Here is a 23,185-nt window from a genome sequence, read left to right on the forward strand (position 1 = left end):
TTATTGATATTTTATGTCATCAGAAAGTCATATACATTATTTTAATATCTAATACCATCATTTAAATAAATAATTTTTCCACTTGATATCTAACGTGAAATAATTAAAGTAGTTTGTGATCATATTTTATTTATTTCACAGGTTATTTAATTTTGTTTACATTTTCATTCTATATATATGATATAGTTGCTTTTTATACTCGAACATTATTGCAAAAGAAAATTTATATTCAATGAACAATTTTTTGTAAATATAGTATATATTTACAAATTACAATATTTTGTAAATATAATATCACCATCTTCAAATTAAAAAAAAAAAAAAAAAAAAGAGGAATTTAGTTGAATTAATTTCTGAAGTCTCTGAAGAAGAAATTGAAGGGTGAGTGCGAAAAATCAGTTTCTGCGCTTTCTCACTTGCTTATTAAATTTTCTGTCAGAACTTTTAATTTTTCAGACTGTCAGAACTTTTAATTTTTCCAACAGTAACACGAAATCACTCTTGTAAAAAATTAATCAAGTAATCCTAGCAAGATTTAGCAAATACGGCGGGAAAGCGTTTCCCGACTTCAGAATGCTCTGATGCTGCCTTAACTAAATTCTGAACAATTGTGGCCAAGCAGGGTAACACAGATAATTAAAATCCTGAAAAAAATTGGCTTTGTCTATCAACACATGAAACGCAAATATATTTATAACAATAAACACCAAATTTGCGCAAAAATTTAAGGAAATAGGGAAATACTTACGGAAAATGTCCCTATTTAAGAGCATGCGCTATTACTCTTTAGAAATCATCTGCGCTTTCCCTAGAGCGCATGAAGTTTCCTAGGAGGCACTGGCTTATCGCGGGAAGTAAAAGGGATTTTTCAGTTTCATGCTTGGCGTATACTCCAAGGTCTCGTGACTTCAGATTCCACGCCCATGGTTACGTATTTTGTTTACATCTGCAAGTACATAAGCTGCGATCGTTTATGTTATCTTTCTTCTGTAACTAAAAGGGTTCGTTTTTGCAGTCATCTTTCACTCCTGTTAAGCAAAATGGATTCTCAAGATAACAGCCGAAAAATAAATCGTGAGTTTTTAACTTAAATAATTACAATGTATTGCATATTTAATGTGTACATAATGGATATGATATGGTGTATATGTTAATAACTAGCTTCAGTATCATAATTAACTGTTCTGTACTGTTTTTCCTGTGAATGAAGTTTTTCAGCTATCCAAATGTTTGTAATAAAACAGTCGGTGATAAATGTAATATGACGTTTTCAGCAGAATTATATTTTTAAAATCTCCTGAGTAGACTAAATATCTCTCAGTCTTATTTAATGTCGTGAACGCCTGTCACATATACGTCCCAACCCTCAGGAAAAGGTTAGGGCGTTTTCAGCAAGAATATGATATCATACTCCGATAACAGAATATTTAAATGAGTGAATTTATGATTTTTCTGAATTCATCTTGTGTACAGCTTAGTTTATCATCTTAAAATTTCGATGTGTTAGATGCAAAGTTTCGTTAATAAGAGCTTAGTATGTTATGTATTTAAACGGTTCAGTATAAATGTCCTTTGAGGAGAAAAGACTGCATGCAGCTTCATATTTTCATTTTGTTTATTAACAATCAAAACTGTAACTCAGTACTATGTTAAACATAATTTATGTTACAGTTGAAAAGCAAGACCAAAATGATGTAAATGAAATTTGACCGTATAATTGAGCCTAAAATGTGTCTATAGCTATCTTGCATACCTTTCAAATTTATCAGCCTTCCATCTGAGTTTTGATTATAACTCATATAAAAATATTATATTTGTGCTGTATTTTTTTTTAACTTTTACCTTTAAACCTTTAGCATTTTCTCCGACTTTTTGCAACAAGTGTGAATGATTTTTGTCGAACCTATTTCATAGGAAAAAATTCTGTAGCACATTGAATAATCATATATAAAAAAATTAACTTATTTGATTGATGCATTTTTAATATAGATTGACAATGAGACTGATTCAAATTATTCTGGCAAAATGACAAGAAAAGAACTACATGTGACAATTTTTTAAAGTTTCTCTTTTCTATTCTCCTTTGAAATAGACCTGTATCTTCTGAAAATTAAAACTGTTGACTTAAACTCATTATTTAGAGAAAAATATGCATATTTAAACTGTCACTCCTTTTAGCTTTACACATGATTTTTTTTAAAATGAAGGTGGCTGGTATGTGTCATTAAAGTTACCTTTTTTTAATGTTTTTCAAACTGTTAATTAAATGAAAGTTCATTTAAAGTAGATTGGTTGTAAAAGCTGCTCTGTGTTGCAAGAAAAGCTTATTATAACTTTGTTCATTTTTGTCATCAGTAATACTAGATTGACATACTTTAGTTATTTGCAAAGAAATTAGACTAGTGTAATGTATTTTCATAACAGGTCAAAAGTAAGCTTTAACACCACGTTTTAAATATATAGTGCTTTGAGCATACTAATAAAAATGGCTGAAAATGGGATTTAATCTGCTAATTAAATTACTACTACTTCAAGCTTAAAAAAGAAATCTTATCTATCAAATTTTTCTTTGACAAACTTCATCTTTTATTGAAACTGTTATTAAATTTCCTGCAACTACTCTTATATATGCCTTCGCTTGGCGACAAATTTCTCGCCAAATATTTTCGGTGAGAAACTGCACAGTTGCCATATTACTATCTAAATTTTTTGTCTACATTTCGAACTTTAAGCCTAAAATGTCTCCAAAAACGCAGTTTTCGCACATTCAAAAACCATGTTTTGAACATACAATTTAAGCTAAAAATCCAAAACAAAAAATGGTTGATCTTTGGATTATGGTAACTTAACGATCTTTGGATTATGGTAATTAATGATTTTTTGGCGAAAATTTGGCGACCAACTCTGCTACAGCAACCCTCTATTTTTTTTTTCGCCGCCATTTTGTCTTCACGAAGTAAAGACATGTTTCTTTTCTTTTTATTTACTCAACACTTTTTCCAACAATCTACTAGCCGAATTACACTGATGCTAGAAATTTTATGTAACAAAACTGCTTAATCATGACAAATATTAACTGCAAAATTGGGAAAAAGTGCACAATCGCAAACTCCTTGCACGTTTTTCAGAATAGCACATACACATAAACCATTTACACATTGACTTATTTTTACTTAAACAACCCAGAATTGCACAAAAATGGCATTGCACACACTCTTAATTTTATCCATCTACACTGCTATTTTCTCATAAATTACAAAAATTTGCACGAAAATGCAGGAAAATTTTCTTAATCTTTAAACTCGGTAAAAAGCACATATATGAAATTACCTGATCGCGAAAAAGTATATACCCTTCCCAAGGATGAACATTTCCACGTATAAAATAAATAAAATATCCAAAAACTTTTACCTCTAAATTATCTATTATATTATAAACGTCAGCAATGAATTTCTACCGCAAACATTAAAAATGGTTACAAATACTTAGTGTCAAATATTTAAGTTATTTCCATGCATGTTTACTTCAACTGAAACGTATACCAAATTGCTACAAACATAAAATTCAAAAAATAACTATCATTTAATTAAAATATAACTAAACCATGTACATGTCAACTTATTTTTACTTAAAAAAACATCCCAGAATTGTACAGAAATGGCATTGCGCACACTCTTCACTATATCCATGTACACTGCTTTTTTCTCATAAATTAGAAAAATTTCACGAAAATGCATGAAAATACTCAACGTATACTACTCAAACGTATTCCAAAATACTACAAACATATAACTCACAAAATCACGATCATTAAATTAAAATATAATTAAATTAAAAAACATTACTTAAAATATAAATAAGCACATGCATTAAATTAATAAAAATTAAATTACAATCCTAATTACTTTAAACTAAATCATTGCTAATAACAATTTTCCAATAATACCATAATAATTTATTTACTCCTTACATTTAGAACAATGCATAAAAATAATATCCTCAAATGATTAAAAATACTAACTTACCTAATCTTCTTCAGAATCTTCATTACGTGGCACGCACACTTCCCTACAGAAAGAGTTCCAATGGGCTGCAGTACTATTGCTAATTTCTAAATCCGAAATCCAGTAGTCAACTCGCAGTCTATTCACCAAGAAATAAGAAATTAATAAAATTTTACCCATACTCAAACTACTTTCAGCAAACCACGTACCCTTCCTTACACTCCGTTTCACAAAATGTCTATTTTCACCAGATTTCTTGCACCGCCATTCAAACTTATCTGTAATATCCTTCCTTTCACACAATCTCAACTTATTATTATTATCAGATAAATGCATTAAAAATTTAGAATTCACTTTACGTAGCGCCATGCAATCCGAAAATTAATCAACACTATTTCACACAACACACAATGAAGCTTAATACAAAATAATTTTTCCAAATTTACCCCCTTTTCCAATTAAAGAACTGTAATTCGTCCATTAATGTCACATGACATATCTCATGATCTCTCACTTCCCTCACACAAAATAATGCGTAATCAGAACTGAGTACTTCTCACATTATTACCAAAGTCCTAGGTAGTAACCGTTATCGCCTCCGAAATGTCGCCAAACTACCTGTTACCATATTCCAAAGATCAGCCCAAAAAATTTAGATGGCGAAAACATAAAGTTTCTAACCAAAAATATTTGGCAAGAATTCATGTACACAGCAGTATGTTTTAACTTAAAAAAACACGAATCTGTGCAATGCACAATCTAGGCAGCGAAGGACTACGAACTACTCACACCTTGCTTTAATAAATTAACATAACAACAATAAATTTCAAAGAATACCATGTACACAGCATTCTGTTTAAACTTAAAAAAAAAAAAAAAAAAAAAAAAAAAATCTACGAATTGCACAATCTAGGCATTGCGCACTGATCAACAAAATAAACTAAAACAACTAAAATAAATTTTGAATAATTAAAAAATAACAATAACAACATAAATTCATAGTAAAAAAACAATGAACATAATATTCTACAAAATAAAAACATTGAAATAAAATGCACTTACCATAATGGATGCTTCTTCAGGCAGCAGAACATAGCTTTAACATGTCACCATGTACTCTTTATGATATTTATATGACAGCCAGACTCGCTATCCACAGAATTGATACTATGGTTCACAAATAAATGTTCAGGATTTAGGATTTTACTTTGCACACAATCTAAAATACGCGACTGAAATCTTGCCATCACGCCTCTCATTGCAACATAGACCATTGCAAAACACACACGACACGAACCAACGAGCAATTAAACTACTGCAGCAAAAGAGTTAAGTTTCAACGTCAAAAGGGTTGCCATACAAACAGCATCGTCCCCAAAACCATTGCGCCAAAAACCAGCCCAGAATACATATCACCACATTTGGTGATCTTAGGGCATATATAAGAGTAGAGCGTCTTCACCTTTACATAATGCACAGTGTAAAGAGCTGTGGAATCATATTAGCGATTATTCATTGTTTTTAAAATTCAGGAAATAAGAATATTGATTTTTATATTATCTATATATTAATTTTTATTTTACAAACTTAAAAAGGCCGAGAATAACATGCTAATTAAAAAAAAAAAAAATTAGTTGATTTATTTTTATTTCTGTATAATTTTTCTCTTTTTCTTTGTTATATGTGCAAGTTTTATTGTTTTGCAGATGTATGCGTAGTATACTTTTTAATTTTCTAAATCTTTAAAAAAATTCCAAGTTTGAAATATTTTGTAAGATGCGTTTTCATGCATAAATTTAATAATTAACTTTATCTTGATACTTCCCCCCCCCCAAGTGGTTCATATTTCATTAAATTTGGGTAGTATGGAAGCTCGTATGTACACATCTGATTTGTATTCATTCAGTAAAAATTGTTTTAAAATTTTATAAGTAAAATTATGTTGAATTGAAGAACAGAAGCTATAAAAATATAGAATCTATTAAATTGGTATAGATAGTTTACATTTATTATCTTGTAATTTCCTCTTAAATAAACTGCCTCAAGAAATTCTTTTCTTTTTTTCTTTTTAAGTTTTCTGTAAATCGTACATTTGATATTAAAAAAAAAATTAAATTAAATTTCTGCATTACTTTCCTTGTAATATTTTGTTGCATAGTTTTGATATTTTGAATATCAGGACTATGTTGCGTGGTTCTGCTTCTAGTCTTGCTTTATATACACTGCTGGCCATTATAACTACTAAACCAAACAGGAAAGCGAATAGCAGAATCTTATTTACTACATACAGTATATTGGGAGGAAGCAGGATTAAATTTAGAGGTGGTTTGAGTTTAAACAGCATACGGAATCCTGTATACTAAGCTGCCACCTCTTGCAGCAACAACGGCTGTAATTCTGCTGGACATCAAAGTGAACTGAGCTTAGGTGGCGGGCAGGGGTGTAGCTAGAGGGGGGCAAGAGGGGGCATCTGTCCCCGGGCGCAGAATCTAAGGGGCGCCAAACTGATGTTACGACATTTTAGAATTAAATGTTTTTCATCTTTGGCAAGCAGTAGGGGGCGCAAAATCTTCAGTTGTCCCTGGGCGCTGAAAACCCTAGCTACAACTCTGGTGGCAGATACAGGTACTTCATTCCATGTGGCTTCAGTTCTGTGCCACAGTTCATTAATCATAGTGGCTGTTGAGTGGTAGTGTGCCAGCCTCTCAGCAACTTTTGATCAGATGTTCTCAGTGGGGTAAAGATCTGGAGAACATGTTGGCCAGGGCAGTTGTCAAACACTCTTAGCACTAAGGAAGGTCAGGACAGCACAAGCAACATGAAGTCATGCATTATCTTGCTGAAAATGGTGTCATGCAAAGATAGAGCAAAACAGTAGGCCTTATCACATCAGAAATGTAACGGTGGCTACCGACATTACCAGCCATGGTAGCAAAAGGTGACTGGGATATGTACCCAGTCACATTTCATACCATACATAACAAGATGCTGGGCTCATATTACATGATAAATGCAAACTAGTAACATTTGTTCATCTCAGTGTCTTCACAAAAGAAATTGTCCACCGAACCGCGATTTGTCTGAAAAAATGACGTGTCATGTGTCCAGTATCATTGTTTGGTATACCACTGTAGGCACACACCTATCTTTGCTGCATCGTCAAAGGGAACTGCATCAGTGGTCACCATGCTGACAGTCCATGGTGCTGCAGACATCATTACACTGTCCATGCAGACACTTTTCATCCCCCACACAAGTCAAGTTCTCAACTCAGGGTAATCTCACAAGCTTGAGAGGGCAACATGTCTGTTCTGTCAGCCGTTAGTGGCTGCCCAGGACCACTGAAATCCTGCATGATGTTCAGTACTACCCTACTGGACCAATCGGTTGCCTATCTGCCTATCAGTTAAGTTGATACCGACCAGTGCAAGCAGCGGTGTTGATGAATGATAAACTGCAGTCCCAATAGGTGGCAGTCGAATTCCGACACATGCTTGCAGGAGTTTCTCCATCTTACATGAGGTACAACACAACTTTTATATTCAAATGCCATCTCCAAATGAGAAACCTGTTGTGTAATCTTCCTATTTATAGACAATGTAAATGCCATTACACATACCTGCTTTGTGGGCATGCACTAGAATGCTAATCACTTGCATGTCTTAGCATGTTGTGCCTTTCCATGCAGAATTGATATTTGCTGCCTTCACAGTGTAACAGTTTCAATGAACAGCAGTATATGGTGTTACCAAGCAACAAGTTTGATTCTCCATCAAGTGAGAGTTGGCTGTGGCAGCACAAAAGGTACCACAGAAAAATACAAATTTAATGACATTAAAGTTTTGTTATTTTGTTTCCCTAAAAAATTTTTTTGTTTAATTATTTGAATGAAACTTTTTTATGTATTCTTTTAAAGTGAAGTAAAAAATTGTTATAACTTTAGTATAGTAAATGGTAAACAATGTCATTTAGAATTTTTGTAATCATGTATTAAATCCGTCTGCCTTCTGGGCACTATGTTACTTTGTATTTATTAAATGAATATACGTTGGAAGTTACTTTATTCAGTAACTATTGATTCTACCCTGATGAAACAAGAAGTGAAACTTTTTAATGTCATTAGCACTGTCTCGAAAGATATTTATGCTTTAGATTGAGTTTGTGTGTACTTATTTTTATATGTATGCTATATTTACTCATGTATTCACCCCCTCTTCCTAAAAATTTTACCATTTGAAAACCGGGAGGGGGAAAATATGCAATGCATACTCTTCTGAAGAGAGAGTTTAAATGGTAAACATAGTACTTTAAAAAGCACACATAAAGAGACACTAGAATTATTGTGTATTTCAAAAGACTTATCAGTTTCAAAAACATTCATTTTTATTTACATAAAATACTTTCCTATATATGCCAGTTTCAATAACATTAATTTTTATTTACACAAAATACTTTCCTTATATGTTCGTACATTCTACATTGTTATCAGAAATTAGAAGTTTATAAATCATATGCTGAAAAAAACTAGGGAAACTACAATGGGGGGAGAAATAGGTGAATAAATACAGTATTATTGTATTGGGAAATTATTTTATAGTAACATAAATTTCTTCCACAAAATAGCATCCATGTAACCTTTAGAATAAAATATACAGAGAAAAAGTAATTTTTAGAATAAAGTATTGAAGGAGAAGGAATGTTACAAGCATCATTCACATAAAATATTGACTATTGTATTAATGTAGCAAATTAATATTTCTTGGCTTTATTTTTAATCTTATAATGTACTGAGAGTTGTTAAAAAAAAGTTTCTTCAAACTCTCTGTATAAAGGCATGCATACGTTGTAATTATAAACTTTTCAAAAAGTTGTATTATTTATTTTGTAAGTACTTGTTAAATATTAATGAAGTTTCTCCTTAAGTTTGGTTGAAATTCCATGCTTAAAATTTTCAGCAATGTCTTCTTGCCTGTTATTTGAATTGAAGTGTATCCACTTTATTATTTCCTCAAATGTTATCAGTTAATATATTTTGAATATACTGATTTAAAGTTTCAGAATCCCTAAAAGTACACAAGCTAAGAAAAATGAGGTGATGCTGAAATGAAGATATCTTTTGATATGTATAGCATACTGTATAGTTGTTTGGCATTAAGTAATATTCTATGCGTTCAGTGAAAAGAAACTTATTAACATTAACAGCTGCTTATATTCATATGCAGTTTATTCAGGGTCAGTATTTAAATCTCTGATTTACCTAATACTTTGTAAAATTTCTCACAAGATTCTGTAAATTAAAAAAAATTAATATGTTTTTGATAGTAGTTTAGAAATGGAAATTCATAGGCACGTAAATTTTTTGTGTAAATTTTTAAGCTTGACCACAATTCATTTTTAATGAGTTCTGTTTTTCCTTGCAAATTTGAATATATTTTTATATTTACTGGTTTCACATTTCCTCTGTAAAGGTTAATGTTTATTTTAGCTCCATTTGGACCTCCTGATTGTGTGTGGGTTAAAATGGCCAATCAGTCACCTGTGCCACCACAAGTTGTAGTTACTGATGGGAAATTAAATGGTGATCCTGTTTATATTGGAAGAGTATATGATAATGGTTATTTTATAGGAACAGCAGTTCCTAGTAAAGGAATCTGCTCCTATATAAGTAAAGATGGAGAGTTAAAATCATCATCATCATATGAAGTAAGTTATACTGAGTTTTCCTTTTTTATTCGATTATAGTTTTAGTATAAAAAATCTTGTTTTTCTTTTTATTTGGTAAATTTAACAAACAAATGATAATTTTTATAAGTTGGCTTACTAAGTTTAACATTCGTTTTTCTGTAATTTAGCACTTCAAGCAGTCTCAACAAATAGGCTGGCTTGCATTTTCATTGTCTTTCACATGTGTAGCAAGAGTATGAATCTTAGGAAGTCCTCCACAGAAGCGTTCCTCCCTTTTGACAAATAGCCTTTAGCAGAGTACTTTTGTGTATTTAGGCGAATAAATAAGCAATCACTAGTCCTTAAATAACCATTTTCTAAGATGTAAATACTCTTCTCTGAAAATTTCTGGGGAGAATTGAAATTTTTCAGAATTATATTTGATACATATCAAAATTTACTGTGAATAAGTGTGGTACATTTGATTTTGTAATATTGAAATTTAATTATATCTGTTTACATGAAACATATAAAATCAGTTTGCCTTTGGATAACAAACTGTTATCATTTCTTTCTGTGCATATGAAAAATTGGTAAATTTCTGTTTAACCAATCAATTCTTCAAGCAATCCAGCTCGTTATAAAAGTTAAGTTTTTAATGTTTTTAATCAATCTGATGCTGATGGTTCTTGTTTGGAGATTTTATTTGTTTGGCTATTCTTAGTCTAAAATAGCTAATTCACTACATATTTGTGAAATTCTGAAATATAGTTAAGCTTCGACAATTCACAGAGAAAACAAAATTACAAAAAGCAATTATATGCAGGCCTTTTTTTTTTAAATGTATTCTGACACAAAATTGCATTTTGCAGTTTGTTTTTCCATTAACAGAACTTCAGGTAAATCACAGTTTTCTACTTAAAAATTAAAAGAAAAATAAATAAATAAAACTAATATTTTTGAAGTATTTCTGCTTGGTGCTAAGATTGAAATTATTCACATTTAAATGAATTTCGGTCTGTTTGCAGGAATTTTTTAAAATCTTTGGCAAGACTTTCTTTTTGGAATTATAAATATTAAAAATTGCAAGAACTTTAATAATCAAATGCAACATATGCTGATAGCTGAAAAGTTAAATTCATTTTGTGATTTTAGTATTTTTCTTTTCTGAAATAAAATATGATTATTTCTTGAAGATTTTTATGATATTCCTTGTGCATAATACCAGTCAGATACTCTTAGAAAATCTTATAAGTACTGTAAGTAACCTCTGTCTCAAGTTTTTTAGATCCTCTGAAGTAATTTATTTAGGTTTGATTTTTGGCCAGCCTCTCTGTATTTGTTTTCAGTGATATCTTTGCTTTTAATTGTGAGATTTTATATACTTTTTAAAGATGGAAATGCATAAAACATGTTTGTGCATAAACAAATCTACATGTGCTTTATTTCTTAAGGGGGAAGTCATTTTTTATTTATTTCTGTAATGTCAGTGAAAAAAGTTTTGTTTACAAAATTTCATCTTGAAAATTAGGTAAGATATACATTTATTATGCTGTGTGACTAGATGCATTTTTTTCATTTTTAAAGCTATTAAAATAACAAGTTTTATTTCCATGAAGGACTTTATTGATTTTAACATTTTAATTATTAAAGATATTTCTAAGCATTAGTCTGCATTTGGGTTAAGTTTTGTTTCACATACAGAGAACGTAAGTAAATGAGATGGAAAGAGTAAATATGTATAAAGCCAAGTACAATTGGCACTTGTTCTAGGTTATGGGTTGTTCTAGGGTTTTTAACACATTTTTACTTATGTTATAATCAGTTTACTGGTTTGTCAGCTTCCACCAGAACATGTAAATGAGAGAAATTTTGTTGTTGTTGCCAGTCTCACTCGTCTGACACTGACCAGCACAAGCCCACAGCATTCATCATGGCAAGCAGTCAAATGCACCTGTCGTTGGCAAGAGCCATGAGCACCATATAGGTGACAGCCTGACTTTAACTCAGTTCTGCCCCCAGTTTTGAGAGAGAGAATCCATGGGGGACGGATTTGAGGATCTCCTACTCATCTTCCCCAACCACCAACTTCTCAAAAGGACTTTTGGCTCGCCACATACTTACAGAACCCCCATGCTGCACAGACACTATACATTTACAAATATCCATGCTTTCTTCAGGATTTGAATGCTAGGCTTTCGATATGGCAGTCAGAGTCGCTAATATCTATCCCAGTTGGGTAGTGAGAGGAGTTTTAAATAGAGAACTTGTGGAACTGGCATCAGCCTTCACCGTAAAGCAAGCTCCTCATTAATGCAAGAGTATATAACTTCTGATCTCATGAGATTGTTTGGCTGTTACTTAGTAAATAATGAGTTATAAAATTTAGCTAGCCAAGTGCTAGGATTGTATTAACTTGGGATTGCAAATAATGTCACTTTGCATATTATCTGTTATTCTCACGAGATGTGGAAGTCACTTTGTGTTTGTAAGTTTTAGTTTGTACCTGTAAATTGAAGCTGTTAGTTGCAATAAATTTTAGTTTGATTTTATTCCATTGTGTTTATTCAACATTCTGAATTTGTAGTAAAACAAGGTAAAAATTTTTCTTCCAGGTTTAAAGGTTAGTTTAAGTTCCCCCCCCCCCCAATGGTGGGCACTTGCCATCTGGGTGGCAGGTTAGTTTAAGTAAATGGAAACTAAATTTTTTTAGTAGTAGGTGAAGTAGTTTAGCTTTATATTTTTATAGTAGCAATTAACCTTACATCATTATAGTAGCATTAAAGGCAAAGATACATTTTAGTTATTTAATTTTATTCCATTGTTGTGCTTATTCTGAATTTGTCAAGGCAAAAGTTTGTTGTATAGGCTTAAACGTTAGAAGAGGTTAGTTTAAAGAAATTGATGTTTAACCTAATGTTGTTTTAGTAGCAAGTATAAAAGATAAATTCAGCCAACATGTATTATAATAATTTTTTATTTTTCCTTTATAACAACAAGTAAAAAGTCTTGAACTGATTATGACAGACAGGTGTTTCAGAACTAATGGAATGCACTTTCAGGGATAATATAAATAGTAAAACAAAACTTCATCATAGAATACATGGTTGCATGATAAGCTGTTAACGGTAGATGGCATTTCTACCTTCCCAATCATCATCTGTTGCATGCAAAGACATAGGGCACTTTGAGGTGCATAAAAAAAAGTTTCTATTTAAAACTCAAATAATTAATGAACTAAAAGTAGAAAAATAGTTTATCATATAGTTTAATGAGAGCAAGTGATTAAGTAAATCTTTTTGGAAAATACATCTGTGATTTTATATCACAAATAATAAAAACATGGGATATTCTTGATAAATTTGTAAAGTAGATGGCTTATACTTTTGACAGTACAATTGGATTATGAAGGGCTGTTCCCACTGGGGTTCATCTGAAAAAAAACTGGTTTTGGAGATGGGAGACTACTGACGTAGCCGACCCATCTCCAAAACCAGTTTTTTTCCATAGGGTAGCAAGTTGAAAAATCTGAATTGCAGGCATACTGAAGCTAGTTGACACATGAAACTGACTCCGTTAGCTCAGATAAACCCCAGTGGGAATGGCCCTTCAGATTTCTTTATTTAGGTGCCCATGCTTTTATAATTCATGATATCAAATTGTAGATGAACTTTATTAGTCTCGCTCACAGCAGTCAAGTTATTCAATTGAAAAATCATTTCTCAGCAATGAATAACCACTCTTTACTTTCAATAGTTGTTTACATCAAAACAAATCCTGCAATTTTGCCAAAAAATCAGAAATTACGTTAAAATTTCATATAAACTTCATTTAAAAGATTTTTTTTTTATTTTTCCTGCTCTATCAAGTGGGGCAAACAGTAAAACTGTGAGATTTTTTAGTTTTAAAAGAGGCTCCAGCACTTCTTTTATGTAACAACCTCAGTTTTAGCAGAAAATTATTTTCATCTCAAAAATTTTGTTTGAATAGTAAAATTAAATATGATTCTAACTTCCAAATGCATGTTTCTCGTTCTCTGGAAAATAAACTAATGATCGGAAGGTTGAGATGTTTAAGGAAAGGAAGGCCCCCTACCGACATGTCAAAGGTTTATGATGAAACTAAATACGGGTGAGGGAAGACAAAAATTCTCACTTGTTATTTTTTCAGCTAAGCTTCAGATTCGGAGGAGATTTTTTTTCCTTTTGTCACATTTTGCTTCACAGCTAGAATTAACTCCATTCTCATTAGTGACACTCGAACCATTTTAACTTTTCCATTGGTGCGCTGGAAAAAGAACGGTCTTTCTTTCTATCACCCCTTGAAATAATACATTATACTGTATATTCAGGGCTTAAACTCAGCTGGAGTCCGGTTGAGTTAGTTATTAGATTTTGAGTGAAATTGTAATTCCAGCCAGAGCCCCAAAATAAGAGGAGGTATGGTGTTTTATTATTTAACTATTTACTATTAATTTAATAATTTATTAAATGATTATTTATCTTTTTACATGCCGTTCAGCCGGTGTAGTGGTTAGCGACCTTGACTGCCGTAGCGATGGGCCCGGGTTCGAATCCTGGTGAGGGCACGGTTGTAACTGTCTGTTCCTTCATAGGCAACGGTGGTCTCCTATTAGGTGCTTCCATAATGAAATGGCCACCACTTCCGGCCCTTGTATCGGCGCAAGGCTAATGGCTTTTAAATAAAGCGCCCTTCCATTAAAAAAAATCCCTTTACATTGATTGAATATTAATTTTAACTATTTAATTATTTATTATTTTAGTTATCAATTATTTGTTTTAACTATTAATTATTTGATACTTACGTATTATCGCTACCACCGTAGTAGAAATCGCCAAACTGTGGCAACCATTTAGTTGATTACTGACTTTAGTTAACCATATTCATTGTAGGTGGCAAACCAAAAATTCACCGAATCACTTTTATTTTTGTAAAAAATCGCCAAACTGCGCCAAGGTGGTTGCACTTATACGCAAGTACCAATCATTTTACTATTTTATTAGTTGTTTTATTTATTTTTCTTTTACCTTGACGGCCTTCAAAAGATTCACTTCTAATTTTTTGAAAGTAAGCCCTGAACTCCTTTAGTGGAAATCATCAAAATTTCAGAATGCGTTAAACCCTAGCAACCACGAGCATGACAATACTTAACTTTTGACAAGGAACATCGCCATTTTCATATGCGTTTTTTGTCCCCCAGTATTCCAAGTTCCAGCGGTTTTTACAGACAAATCGTATACTCAAACTCGATTTTTAAAATATGTGCTTGTGGGAATTGACTATAATACAGTATAAGAATCTGCTGTAACATTTCTCCAGGAATACAGTTATTGTGCCGCAAAATCGCTAAAGAGGACTGTTGCTTTGAATCTCTTCTCAAAGCGTTCGCCACGAAATTTTCGCTAGAACAGAAGAAACAAAAACCCGCATGTAAGTTTATTCATTGTTTCTGAGATAACTACCTAGTAAAACGAAAAAAAGTGTGTGTATGTAATAAATAATTTTTAACAGTTATAAGTCATCATTCGTTTTCTTGCCAAACGGCGCCAAGGTGGTTGCGCTAATGTATCCTTTCATTCAATGAACATAAATATATGTGGTAATTCAGAATTGACATCAGGCATTAGTTTAGGTCAGTGATTGGCAAACTATTTAGTCAAAGGAGCCAAAAATCAGCAGTACAACGATTAAGATTTCTTTTGAGAGCCAAATTTCTTTTCAGGAATCGTGTTTTTAAGTGTCGGTTTAAATTAGCTACTAATGTGAAATAAAAACAGATATAATAATAATAGTAATGTTATATATTGACAAAACTAAGTTTAAAAATGTGATAAAACTGGCATTTAATGTGAACAGTGATCTTGCATTTCCTTGGTTGATTTGGTTTTGATTCGTTAGTTTATTTAATTATGGCAAAGCACACTAGGGCTATCTGCCTAAGGGGAGGGAAGACTTTCTAAGCTTGCATTTCCTTGGAAATGTTGGTTAAGTCAGGTTTGTACACTACCCGACACTGAAAATGTGACATCTAAAAGGTGTGGCCCGAAAATTATGCAAATTTCAAGGTAGGCACACGCCACCGAGTTATGCGAATGACGTGCACGTTGAAGAAGATATAAGGAAAGGAAAAAATGTTCAATTTTCGTGACGTTATTTCTGCTAGGGAAGTCATCATAGGAAACTTGTTCTTGTCTCAGAGGACGCGTGTAATAGTTGAGAATACCAGGCCGTTCTCAAGGGAGGCAGTTCCAGCAGACAGACAATTTTACAGTAGTATGGTGATCGAACTGAGAAGGGCAGGCTTACACGTGGATTGACGCATCCGCCGACAATTGGTGGCACACCCGCAAGCCACTTAAGTTTGAAGAAATAGAAACAGAAGCTTCAAAATAGAAACAAAACCTACCTCTATTCTGCAGCATGTTCAAGACATCCTGTATGTTCCCATATCGACCAAAATCATTTGCCATCGATTGGTGGCTAGTGACCTGCACTCGTGGCATCCGTTAAGAAGACTGCCATTGACCCCACATTATATACGCCAACGTCTGTAATGATGCCGGGCTTGAGCGATGTGGACGACGGAATGTCACAGGGTCGTGTTCTTAGATGTGCCACGCTTCTCCAATTATAGTCGCCGCATACGAGTGTGGCGTCGATGTGGAGTCCAATCCGGCAGCAATTGTGGGAACGCCTCACCGCTGGACAGCGCGGCATCGTGGATTGGGGCGCAGTTGCGTACGATTCCAGGTAACGTGTAATTCCTAGAGTCATGACACTATGACGGCCCAACAATGCGTAGATGCTGCGGCCGATGACACGCCCCTACCTTCAGGGAGTGCTCAGTGCCCTTTCTCATCAAGATAATGCCCAACCGCACATTGCTCGCATCAGCCAACGTGCTCTGCAAGGTGTACAGATGCTTCCCTGGCCACCGTTTTCTCCCGATCTCTCACCAATCGGACACATTTGGGATGTGATTGGACGCCATTTGCAGAACATGCCATTGCCGCGTTCAGAAGGCGAAATATTACAAATGGTTGACAAGGAATGGAGAGCCATGCCTCAGGATACGAAAACTACTTCTTTAAAGAAATCTTACGAGGGGTAGCGCTTAAAGCGAAACATTTTCAGTTCTATTTCAAGAAGTCCCCCCCGTAGCGAGGCGGGATATAGCTTTCATCGATACATGTTTCGGTTAGGAACCCTCCAGTGGTAGGCGACGGACAAGTTCATGTCTCGGAAAAGTTCCTTCTAGCCTCTTACACATGGGAAAAACCAAGAAAATGTACATGCAGCCTGTTTGCCTGAAATCGAACCTAGTTCGAACTACCTGTGTGCAGCGAAGTTCGACCGCTGGTGGATAGGCAAAGATAACAAAAATAGTTTAAATGGTGGATTAGCTGGCGGATAGGTAAAGGTAATAAAAGATTAAGAAAATAAATACTTTGTGACCACAAATAGTCGAAATTCTCTACAGAAATATTAATAAACCTCAGGCTGGTTTGTGACGTCAAAATCTGAGAGGTTTTCTGGGCGTGTACAAGCGTGTGCAATTTCGTTTCCTATTTTTACTTACACTGCTCGAAACAGACGGGCTGATAAGTAGAAAGACACTTATTGGGCGTGTTTGATATTCTGTTATCTCGGCTTTGTTACGAAATGCTGTCACTTCGGTTGCTTTTTAAAATTTACTTTTAATTGAAGTCTACGGCAATTGGTTTTCCGTTCTGCTGGTCTGAGTCTCGGATACTGAATCAGCGGATACGTGGAAAGGAATGTATGTTAAGAAAGGCGAAAATGAGAATTAGTAGGTAAACATAAAAATACTTTATTGTGTGAAATTTGATGTTTTATGGATATATATATATTTTTGACTGGAAGCATACTCATAAGCAGACTATTTATGGCTTACTGAATCCCATTCCTGGATGAGTGTCAAAAGTTAGGTGTCGGCGAGTTACAACATATTTGCCTTGGTAGACGCTACAGACTAGCTCGCAGCAAAAGCCTGATACACGAATGTAAAATCTTCTCCGTATAGCATGCAGCATTTACATGACCTCTTTCAGTTATCATCATGTCACCTTACATTAATAAGCCACCGTTTCCAAAGGAATTTTGAGTTCATTAAGTTAGCCGAATGGGAAAGATCGCTAAAAACTGGTATTCGATGTGGGTTCGCGATTTACGATTTCTCTCGAAAACTGAATTACCGGAGTAGGGCTTCGCTAAGCTGCGGCTTAATTTTAATTCAGGTTATACAGAAATTTTAATATAAGGTGTTTGAAACACCCTAATTTATGATTAATCCTTTAAGGTTTAGGAAATTTTAAATGAAAAATCATATGCATACAGGCACTGACGTGCCAGTTTCGAAATAAAAACAATAGACTGAAAATGTAAAAACAGAAATTGACATTTTGTTACACATTGTTTCTTGCGCCGACCTCCCCCTCCCGCCAAAATACTACAATCAGAATAGGACAAATAATTTAAAGAGGATTGTGTCGTAACACCCGAGTCAAGCTTACGTAATAAATTACACCAAGCTGAAGACAGAAAAGGAATTAATTAATTAATTAAAATTAAGGATTTAAATATGATTATCCGTTGTTTTCTATAAAAGCTAGTTTTGCTGTTATAGGAGATACCGTAAACGAAACTCCTTGATTTGTTTAGTAAGTAAAATTTCTTAAAATCGTTGCGGAATTGAACATTTTGGAGGTCGTGTCAATACATATTTGATGGCTTAAGTCGGATTAGAATAGCTGTCTTAGAAAATAGTATAATAATTAGATGTACCAGTGTTCGTTTATGTGCTCAGAAATATTGGTCATTTCCAGAGATGAGAGGATTGACTGTATTTCAGCCTTCTATGAAAAGTTAATTCCACTATATTATGCGGCAAGAATGGGGGGTTCAGTCATTTTTCGAATAAAAATTATGACTTTTATTTCTTGTTACTGCTCTCTGCTTCATCCTTCGCTTTAATCAGCGAGACCCTGAAAAAAAATTTTGAAGTTTTTAATACCTTATCTATTTTCTACCTGTCAAGGTATCATGTGGCATGTTTCATGAATATTCACCTGGGAAGGGGGTTGAAGAACTGAAAGAGCTGTTGTTCTAGAAATTATTTTGGATTAGTATTTTATGAGGACGCAAAGCCCCACGTCTTATCCCCCCCCGCTGCATGTTGTTTAAATTATGATTTGCCCACGTGCACGTCCTATTTCTAATCTTGTATTCTGTACACGTGTGTCGCCCAGAGAGACAACGCAAGGGCAATGTTAAAGGCAAACTCCAGTGTTTGAAATATTACTTTCGGAAATTGTCAAACGTAATATTTTGTTCGAAGAACCAGATATTTATCAACTTGCGTTCTCATTTCTCTCTTCCCTGGTTACTGGTTTCCTGGTTACTGGTTACTGGTTGCAGTGAGAAACTGCGAAACCTGTCTTGGAGCTACGAAAATGAGAGAAAGTGAAGTACTTAGGTCATGCTGGAAGACAGATATCTTTAACTGAAGGAGGACGTCGAAGGAAAAGGGGACATCGTGGCGAGGTTGAGCGCTGATCTAGATCGCCAGAACTTCCGGCGACGCCTTATGATAGGATCATCTTTTCAATAACTTTTCGTTTTCTTTTTATCTGCCATTGATTCCGTTTCTTTTACCTTTCTTAGCTGTTGAATATTTTTAGCTATCCGGTTTGCGGTGGTGATGAATTGATGATCTTTGATTAGTAATTTTATTTTCCTAGTATAAAAATGTTGTTAGAACATATATGCAATTTTAGAATTAAATTTTACTTTCAAAGGGTTTTTGCGGAGAGGATTTATTTTTCTTTTAGGAACACTTTTGTGCGCATCAGCATATTGCTGCTATTTCTGAGCAGTTGACCAATTCAGTATCCAAAAAACAGCTGGCATTCGAGGGCAAGAAAAAATGTGCACTCTTTTGAAAAGAAATGTCGACGAAGCTTCGAGAACTTGCAACGTTTGTCTAAATGCAAAATCGCTTTTTCTTTAGCGACATAACAAATTAAATGGTATGTTTTTATGTAATTTTAAAGTAACTATTGTTTAGGTATAAATTCTCAGCATGTACCACATTAGTGTTGCTTAAAATGTAGCCTTTTAGCGTAAAAGCTTCTTATCCTTTACACAGAAAACAAGGAAAGTAATTTAAAATCCGTATTGCATTAAGATGATTAGTTAGCTATTTTAAATAAGTTCGAAATGCAAATTAAAATACTCTGCCTGAATAAGTTGAAAGAATTTAATTACTTCTACATAATATGTGTTCTGAAAATATTAAATAGGAGCGGGGGGAGAGAAAATAAGACGGAGCTATAACGTTTTTAGATTAAAGAGCAAAAGAAATGCGAAGCGCTTTAAAGATTTTAAATTGTTAAATTATAGAAATAGCAAAATTATTCCTAATATTTTCAACCTCGTTTGTTTAGTTAATTATGGCAAAGCACACAGGGGCTACTGCCTAAGGGAAAGAAATACTTAATTGGAGGACTGTTTAACGGAAACTGGCTCCTACATATGTTACTCATAGGATTACACATATATTACACACATCTGGTACATACGGGGAAAATGAAAGTGCCAGTATAGCCATCCCTTTCGCTGCTATTAGAATGCATGTAAAACTACCAGCATTCAGCGGTCTTATCCGCTCGGCTAATGATCAATCTTACCTCTGCGTTTCTGTTTCATTTGCGCGCCTCTTTTGGTTTAAGTTTTAAAGGCTTTTCTATCGTTTCGCTGTATCTTTACGCCTCCTAATTTTAATTAGGAGTTTGCCCAATTTTCTTTTTTCGTCCCCTGTTGGCTGTTCTCACATATTAAGTAAATCCTGGATTAAAAGATTTCTGATATGTGCCAATATTTCGGTTGCAACGATAGGAAACTTTCCATCTTTATGCGAATCCAAATATTCTCAGACATTGCCGAAGTAGTGGTTTCATGTCATTTTAATATGTAATGACTCGTATGGACTTAACCTTGTTAAAAAATTGAAATGTATTGGATCTGTGTTTGCACAATAAATTATATTGCAATTGTAATATAGAGTAAGATTACTGCTCAGTCGTAATTAGTTCTTGATCGTTTGTTTCCTCATTGCTGATGTCAAGCTTCAATAATGATCAAATGCGGCGAGTATGCGGATATTTCTGATACAGAGGCATTGTTGCTGGTAAAAACTTTTGATGTTTTAGACCTAACTAGGAAAATTAGCGAGCAGTATTTGCTTCTGTGCGATTTTAATATCTATATTTTATGTAGAAATTTAACTGTTGTAAAATGTCTTCAGTAAAAGTAAGTTCCTTTGAGTGAATTAAGTGGTGAGTGCTTTTGAATTTAAGTGAATTAAAAGTAGAGATTTATTTAAATGGTTTTTATGCAACTGAAGTGATTTTGAGGGATTTATTAATGGTGACTTATTTCTAAAACTAATGCGTAAAATTTTTTTTAATATTAAGCGGTATTCAAACATCTTAAATTATTATAGTTTTAAATTGTCAAATATGTGATATGATTCTTAGATTTGATTGAGAAGTTTGGCATTCAGGAGTGGATACATGGGGCAAGGTCATTATAAAAATAGTAACTTAATTCAAATATTTTTTCTAAAAAAGGCCTATTCAAACGATATGAAAATGTTTTCATCTTTAATCTGTGGCTAATAAAACAAGCACCATATTTAAAAAATGTTAGGATTGTGCTCAACCACTATATGCATCCTAGGATTATTTGTAACTTACCTCCATCATTTAAACAATAGAATTCTTGATAAGTTCGTTATTATGGGCAGGATATTTTCTTTTAGAATGACTTCAGTGTCGTTTATTGCAGTAAGAACATGAAATAAATTATTCAAACTTTTTCATGTTGTTAAATTTATGTGCAGGCTTTATTTCTGTGATTTTTTTTAAAATTAAGTTTACGAATTTTAGAAGCATTGAATATATCGTTCTCATGCTATTCGTAATCAGTTTATTTTAATATAAGAAATGAGAGACTATCGAATTTCGAAATCATCGTAATCGTTTAAACAGAATTAAGTTTTGTAACTAGGGGAAAATGTATAACATTATTATGACAGATGTTTTATGTCTGCTTAGTTTAAATTCTGGCTTTGTTTTTTCATGTTAATATTTTTTTGTCTGCAATTTAATCCTAACTTTATTTTTTATGTTATAAATGAATATTTAATAAAATTTTGCTTTCTTTATTGCAGATATTAACAGTTGAATGTGGTAGTCCACTTGAATTTCGCAGTGATGTCCAGTTCGATGATGCATTACTTTTTGTAGCCGGTTGTGACGAAGATGAAACCTTTTATGTTGGTCGCTATGTTGATCATGAGAATACATATTTCGGCTGGGCCCAACCATCAACCAAAATCCTCTATATTCCTAGAGATTCAAAACTAGGATCTCAAAAAGCAAAAGAAAATTATGATATTATGGTCCATCGCTACCTGGATCGCCTTTGCATTTGCCCACCATGTCCGCATCCAGAATGAGATTCACATAGTGGCTGTATGTGTAGCTCTCTATAGTTTTTTACTCTTTCAAATGTTAATTTTAATAACTTAAATCCATATATTATTTTTAATCATATTTTTTTATAATTTGTAAATTTATAAATGTTTTGGCTATTTCTACCAAAGATTGTGTTTACATCTTTAATGTTAATCCAAAGAAAGACTGGCTTTTATACTTAATATAGCAGCTAAAATAGTTACATTATAATAAATTTTAAAGTTTTATTTTAAAGTGCATCAATAAAATATAACGACACTTTTCGTACTTTAATGTTCAGTAAAGATGTGCTTAAATAAGCACTTTTTTTAAAGAAATCTTGCATTTGATGTAAAGTACGCTATCTTGTTATTTTTCAAGTTTATAATTATATGAACAAAAACACCTTATTAAAATTCATTATTAGAAGTCTTTTATTTTTCTAATTTGTTTCACTAACGTGTGTTGCAGCTATGCAAATGCATTACAGCTAGTCCTGTGAATTATTGTGTGACATGATTAGATTGCAATCGATCAGTATTTTCAAACTTGTGATGTATTGCTTTATCTAATGCAAGTTGTTATGAATAAAATATATTCTGTTTCAATTGTATAGGTTTTCATTTAATTCATTAACGATTTTTGTCTTTTCGGTTATTACTTTATTTCACTTATTTGACATAGTTTTGATATTTAAACGCCATGTTCAATATAAATGTATATACGAAAAATGATTGAGAATAGAAATAAGTATTATTATATCATAAAACACTCCTTATAATAATAACGAATATGAATTCATGAATTACCTTTTTTGGTACTTACTCAACTTTTACTTTTTTGGTATTATCTCAACCACCTTAATAGAAGTCGCCAAACTCTGGGAATCATACGCATAACTTTCTGTAGGTAAGCATATTCATTGTAAGTTGCAATCCAAAAATAAACCGAATGACA

At 33.0% G+C, this 23,185-nt stretch overlaps 1 protein-coding gene across 1 annotated transcript; it reads left to right on the plus strand.

The window, feature by feature from the left end:
* The first annotated feature begins 916 nt into the window (after window positions 1-916).
* On the plus strand, window positions 917-22,836 carry LOC118194901 (pfs47 receptor-like). Its single transcript, XM_085809842.1, has 3 exons — window positions 917-1,074; window positions 9,490-9,707; window positions 21,943-22,836. The coding sequence occupies exons 1-3, from the start codon at window positions 924-926 to the stop codon at window positions 22,228-22,230; spliced, it is 657 nt and encodes a 218-aa protein (XP_085665968.1). The 5' UTR covers window positions 917-923; the 3' UTR covers window positions 22,231-22,836.
* Window positions 22,837-23,185: the final 349 nt, after the last annotated feature.

Source organism: Stegodyphus dumicola, chromosome X2 (assembly GCF_044657685.1).
Source record: "Stegodyphus dumicola isolate Sdum_Otavi_A_Nest chromosome X2, ASM4465768v1".
In the NCBI taxonomy this organism is placed as follows: Eukaryota; Metazoa; Arthropoda; class Arachnida; order Araneae; family Eresidae; genus Stegodyphus; species Stegodyphus dumicola.

Bases quoted from the DNA above. Each gene is read 5' to 3' on its own strand.
- LOC118194901 (XM_085809842.1), top strand. From the start codon at position 924: ATGGTTACGTATTTTGTTTACATCTGCAAGTACATAAGCTGCGATCGT. The intron at 1,075-9,489 runs GTGAGTTTTTAA...TGTTTATTTTAG, and splicing joins TAACAGCCGAAAAATAAATC to CTCCATTTGGACCTCCTGAT. The intron at 9,708-21,942 runs GTAAGTTATACT...TCTTTATTGCAG, and splicing joins AATCATCATCATCATATGAA to ATATTAACAGTTGAATGTGG.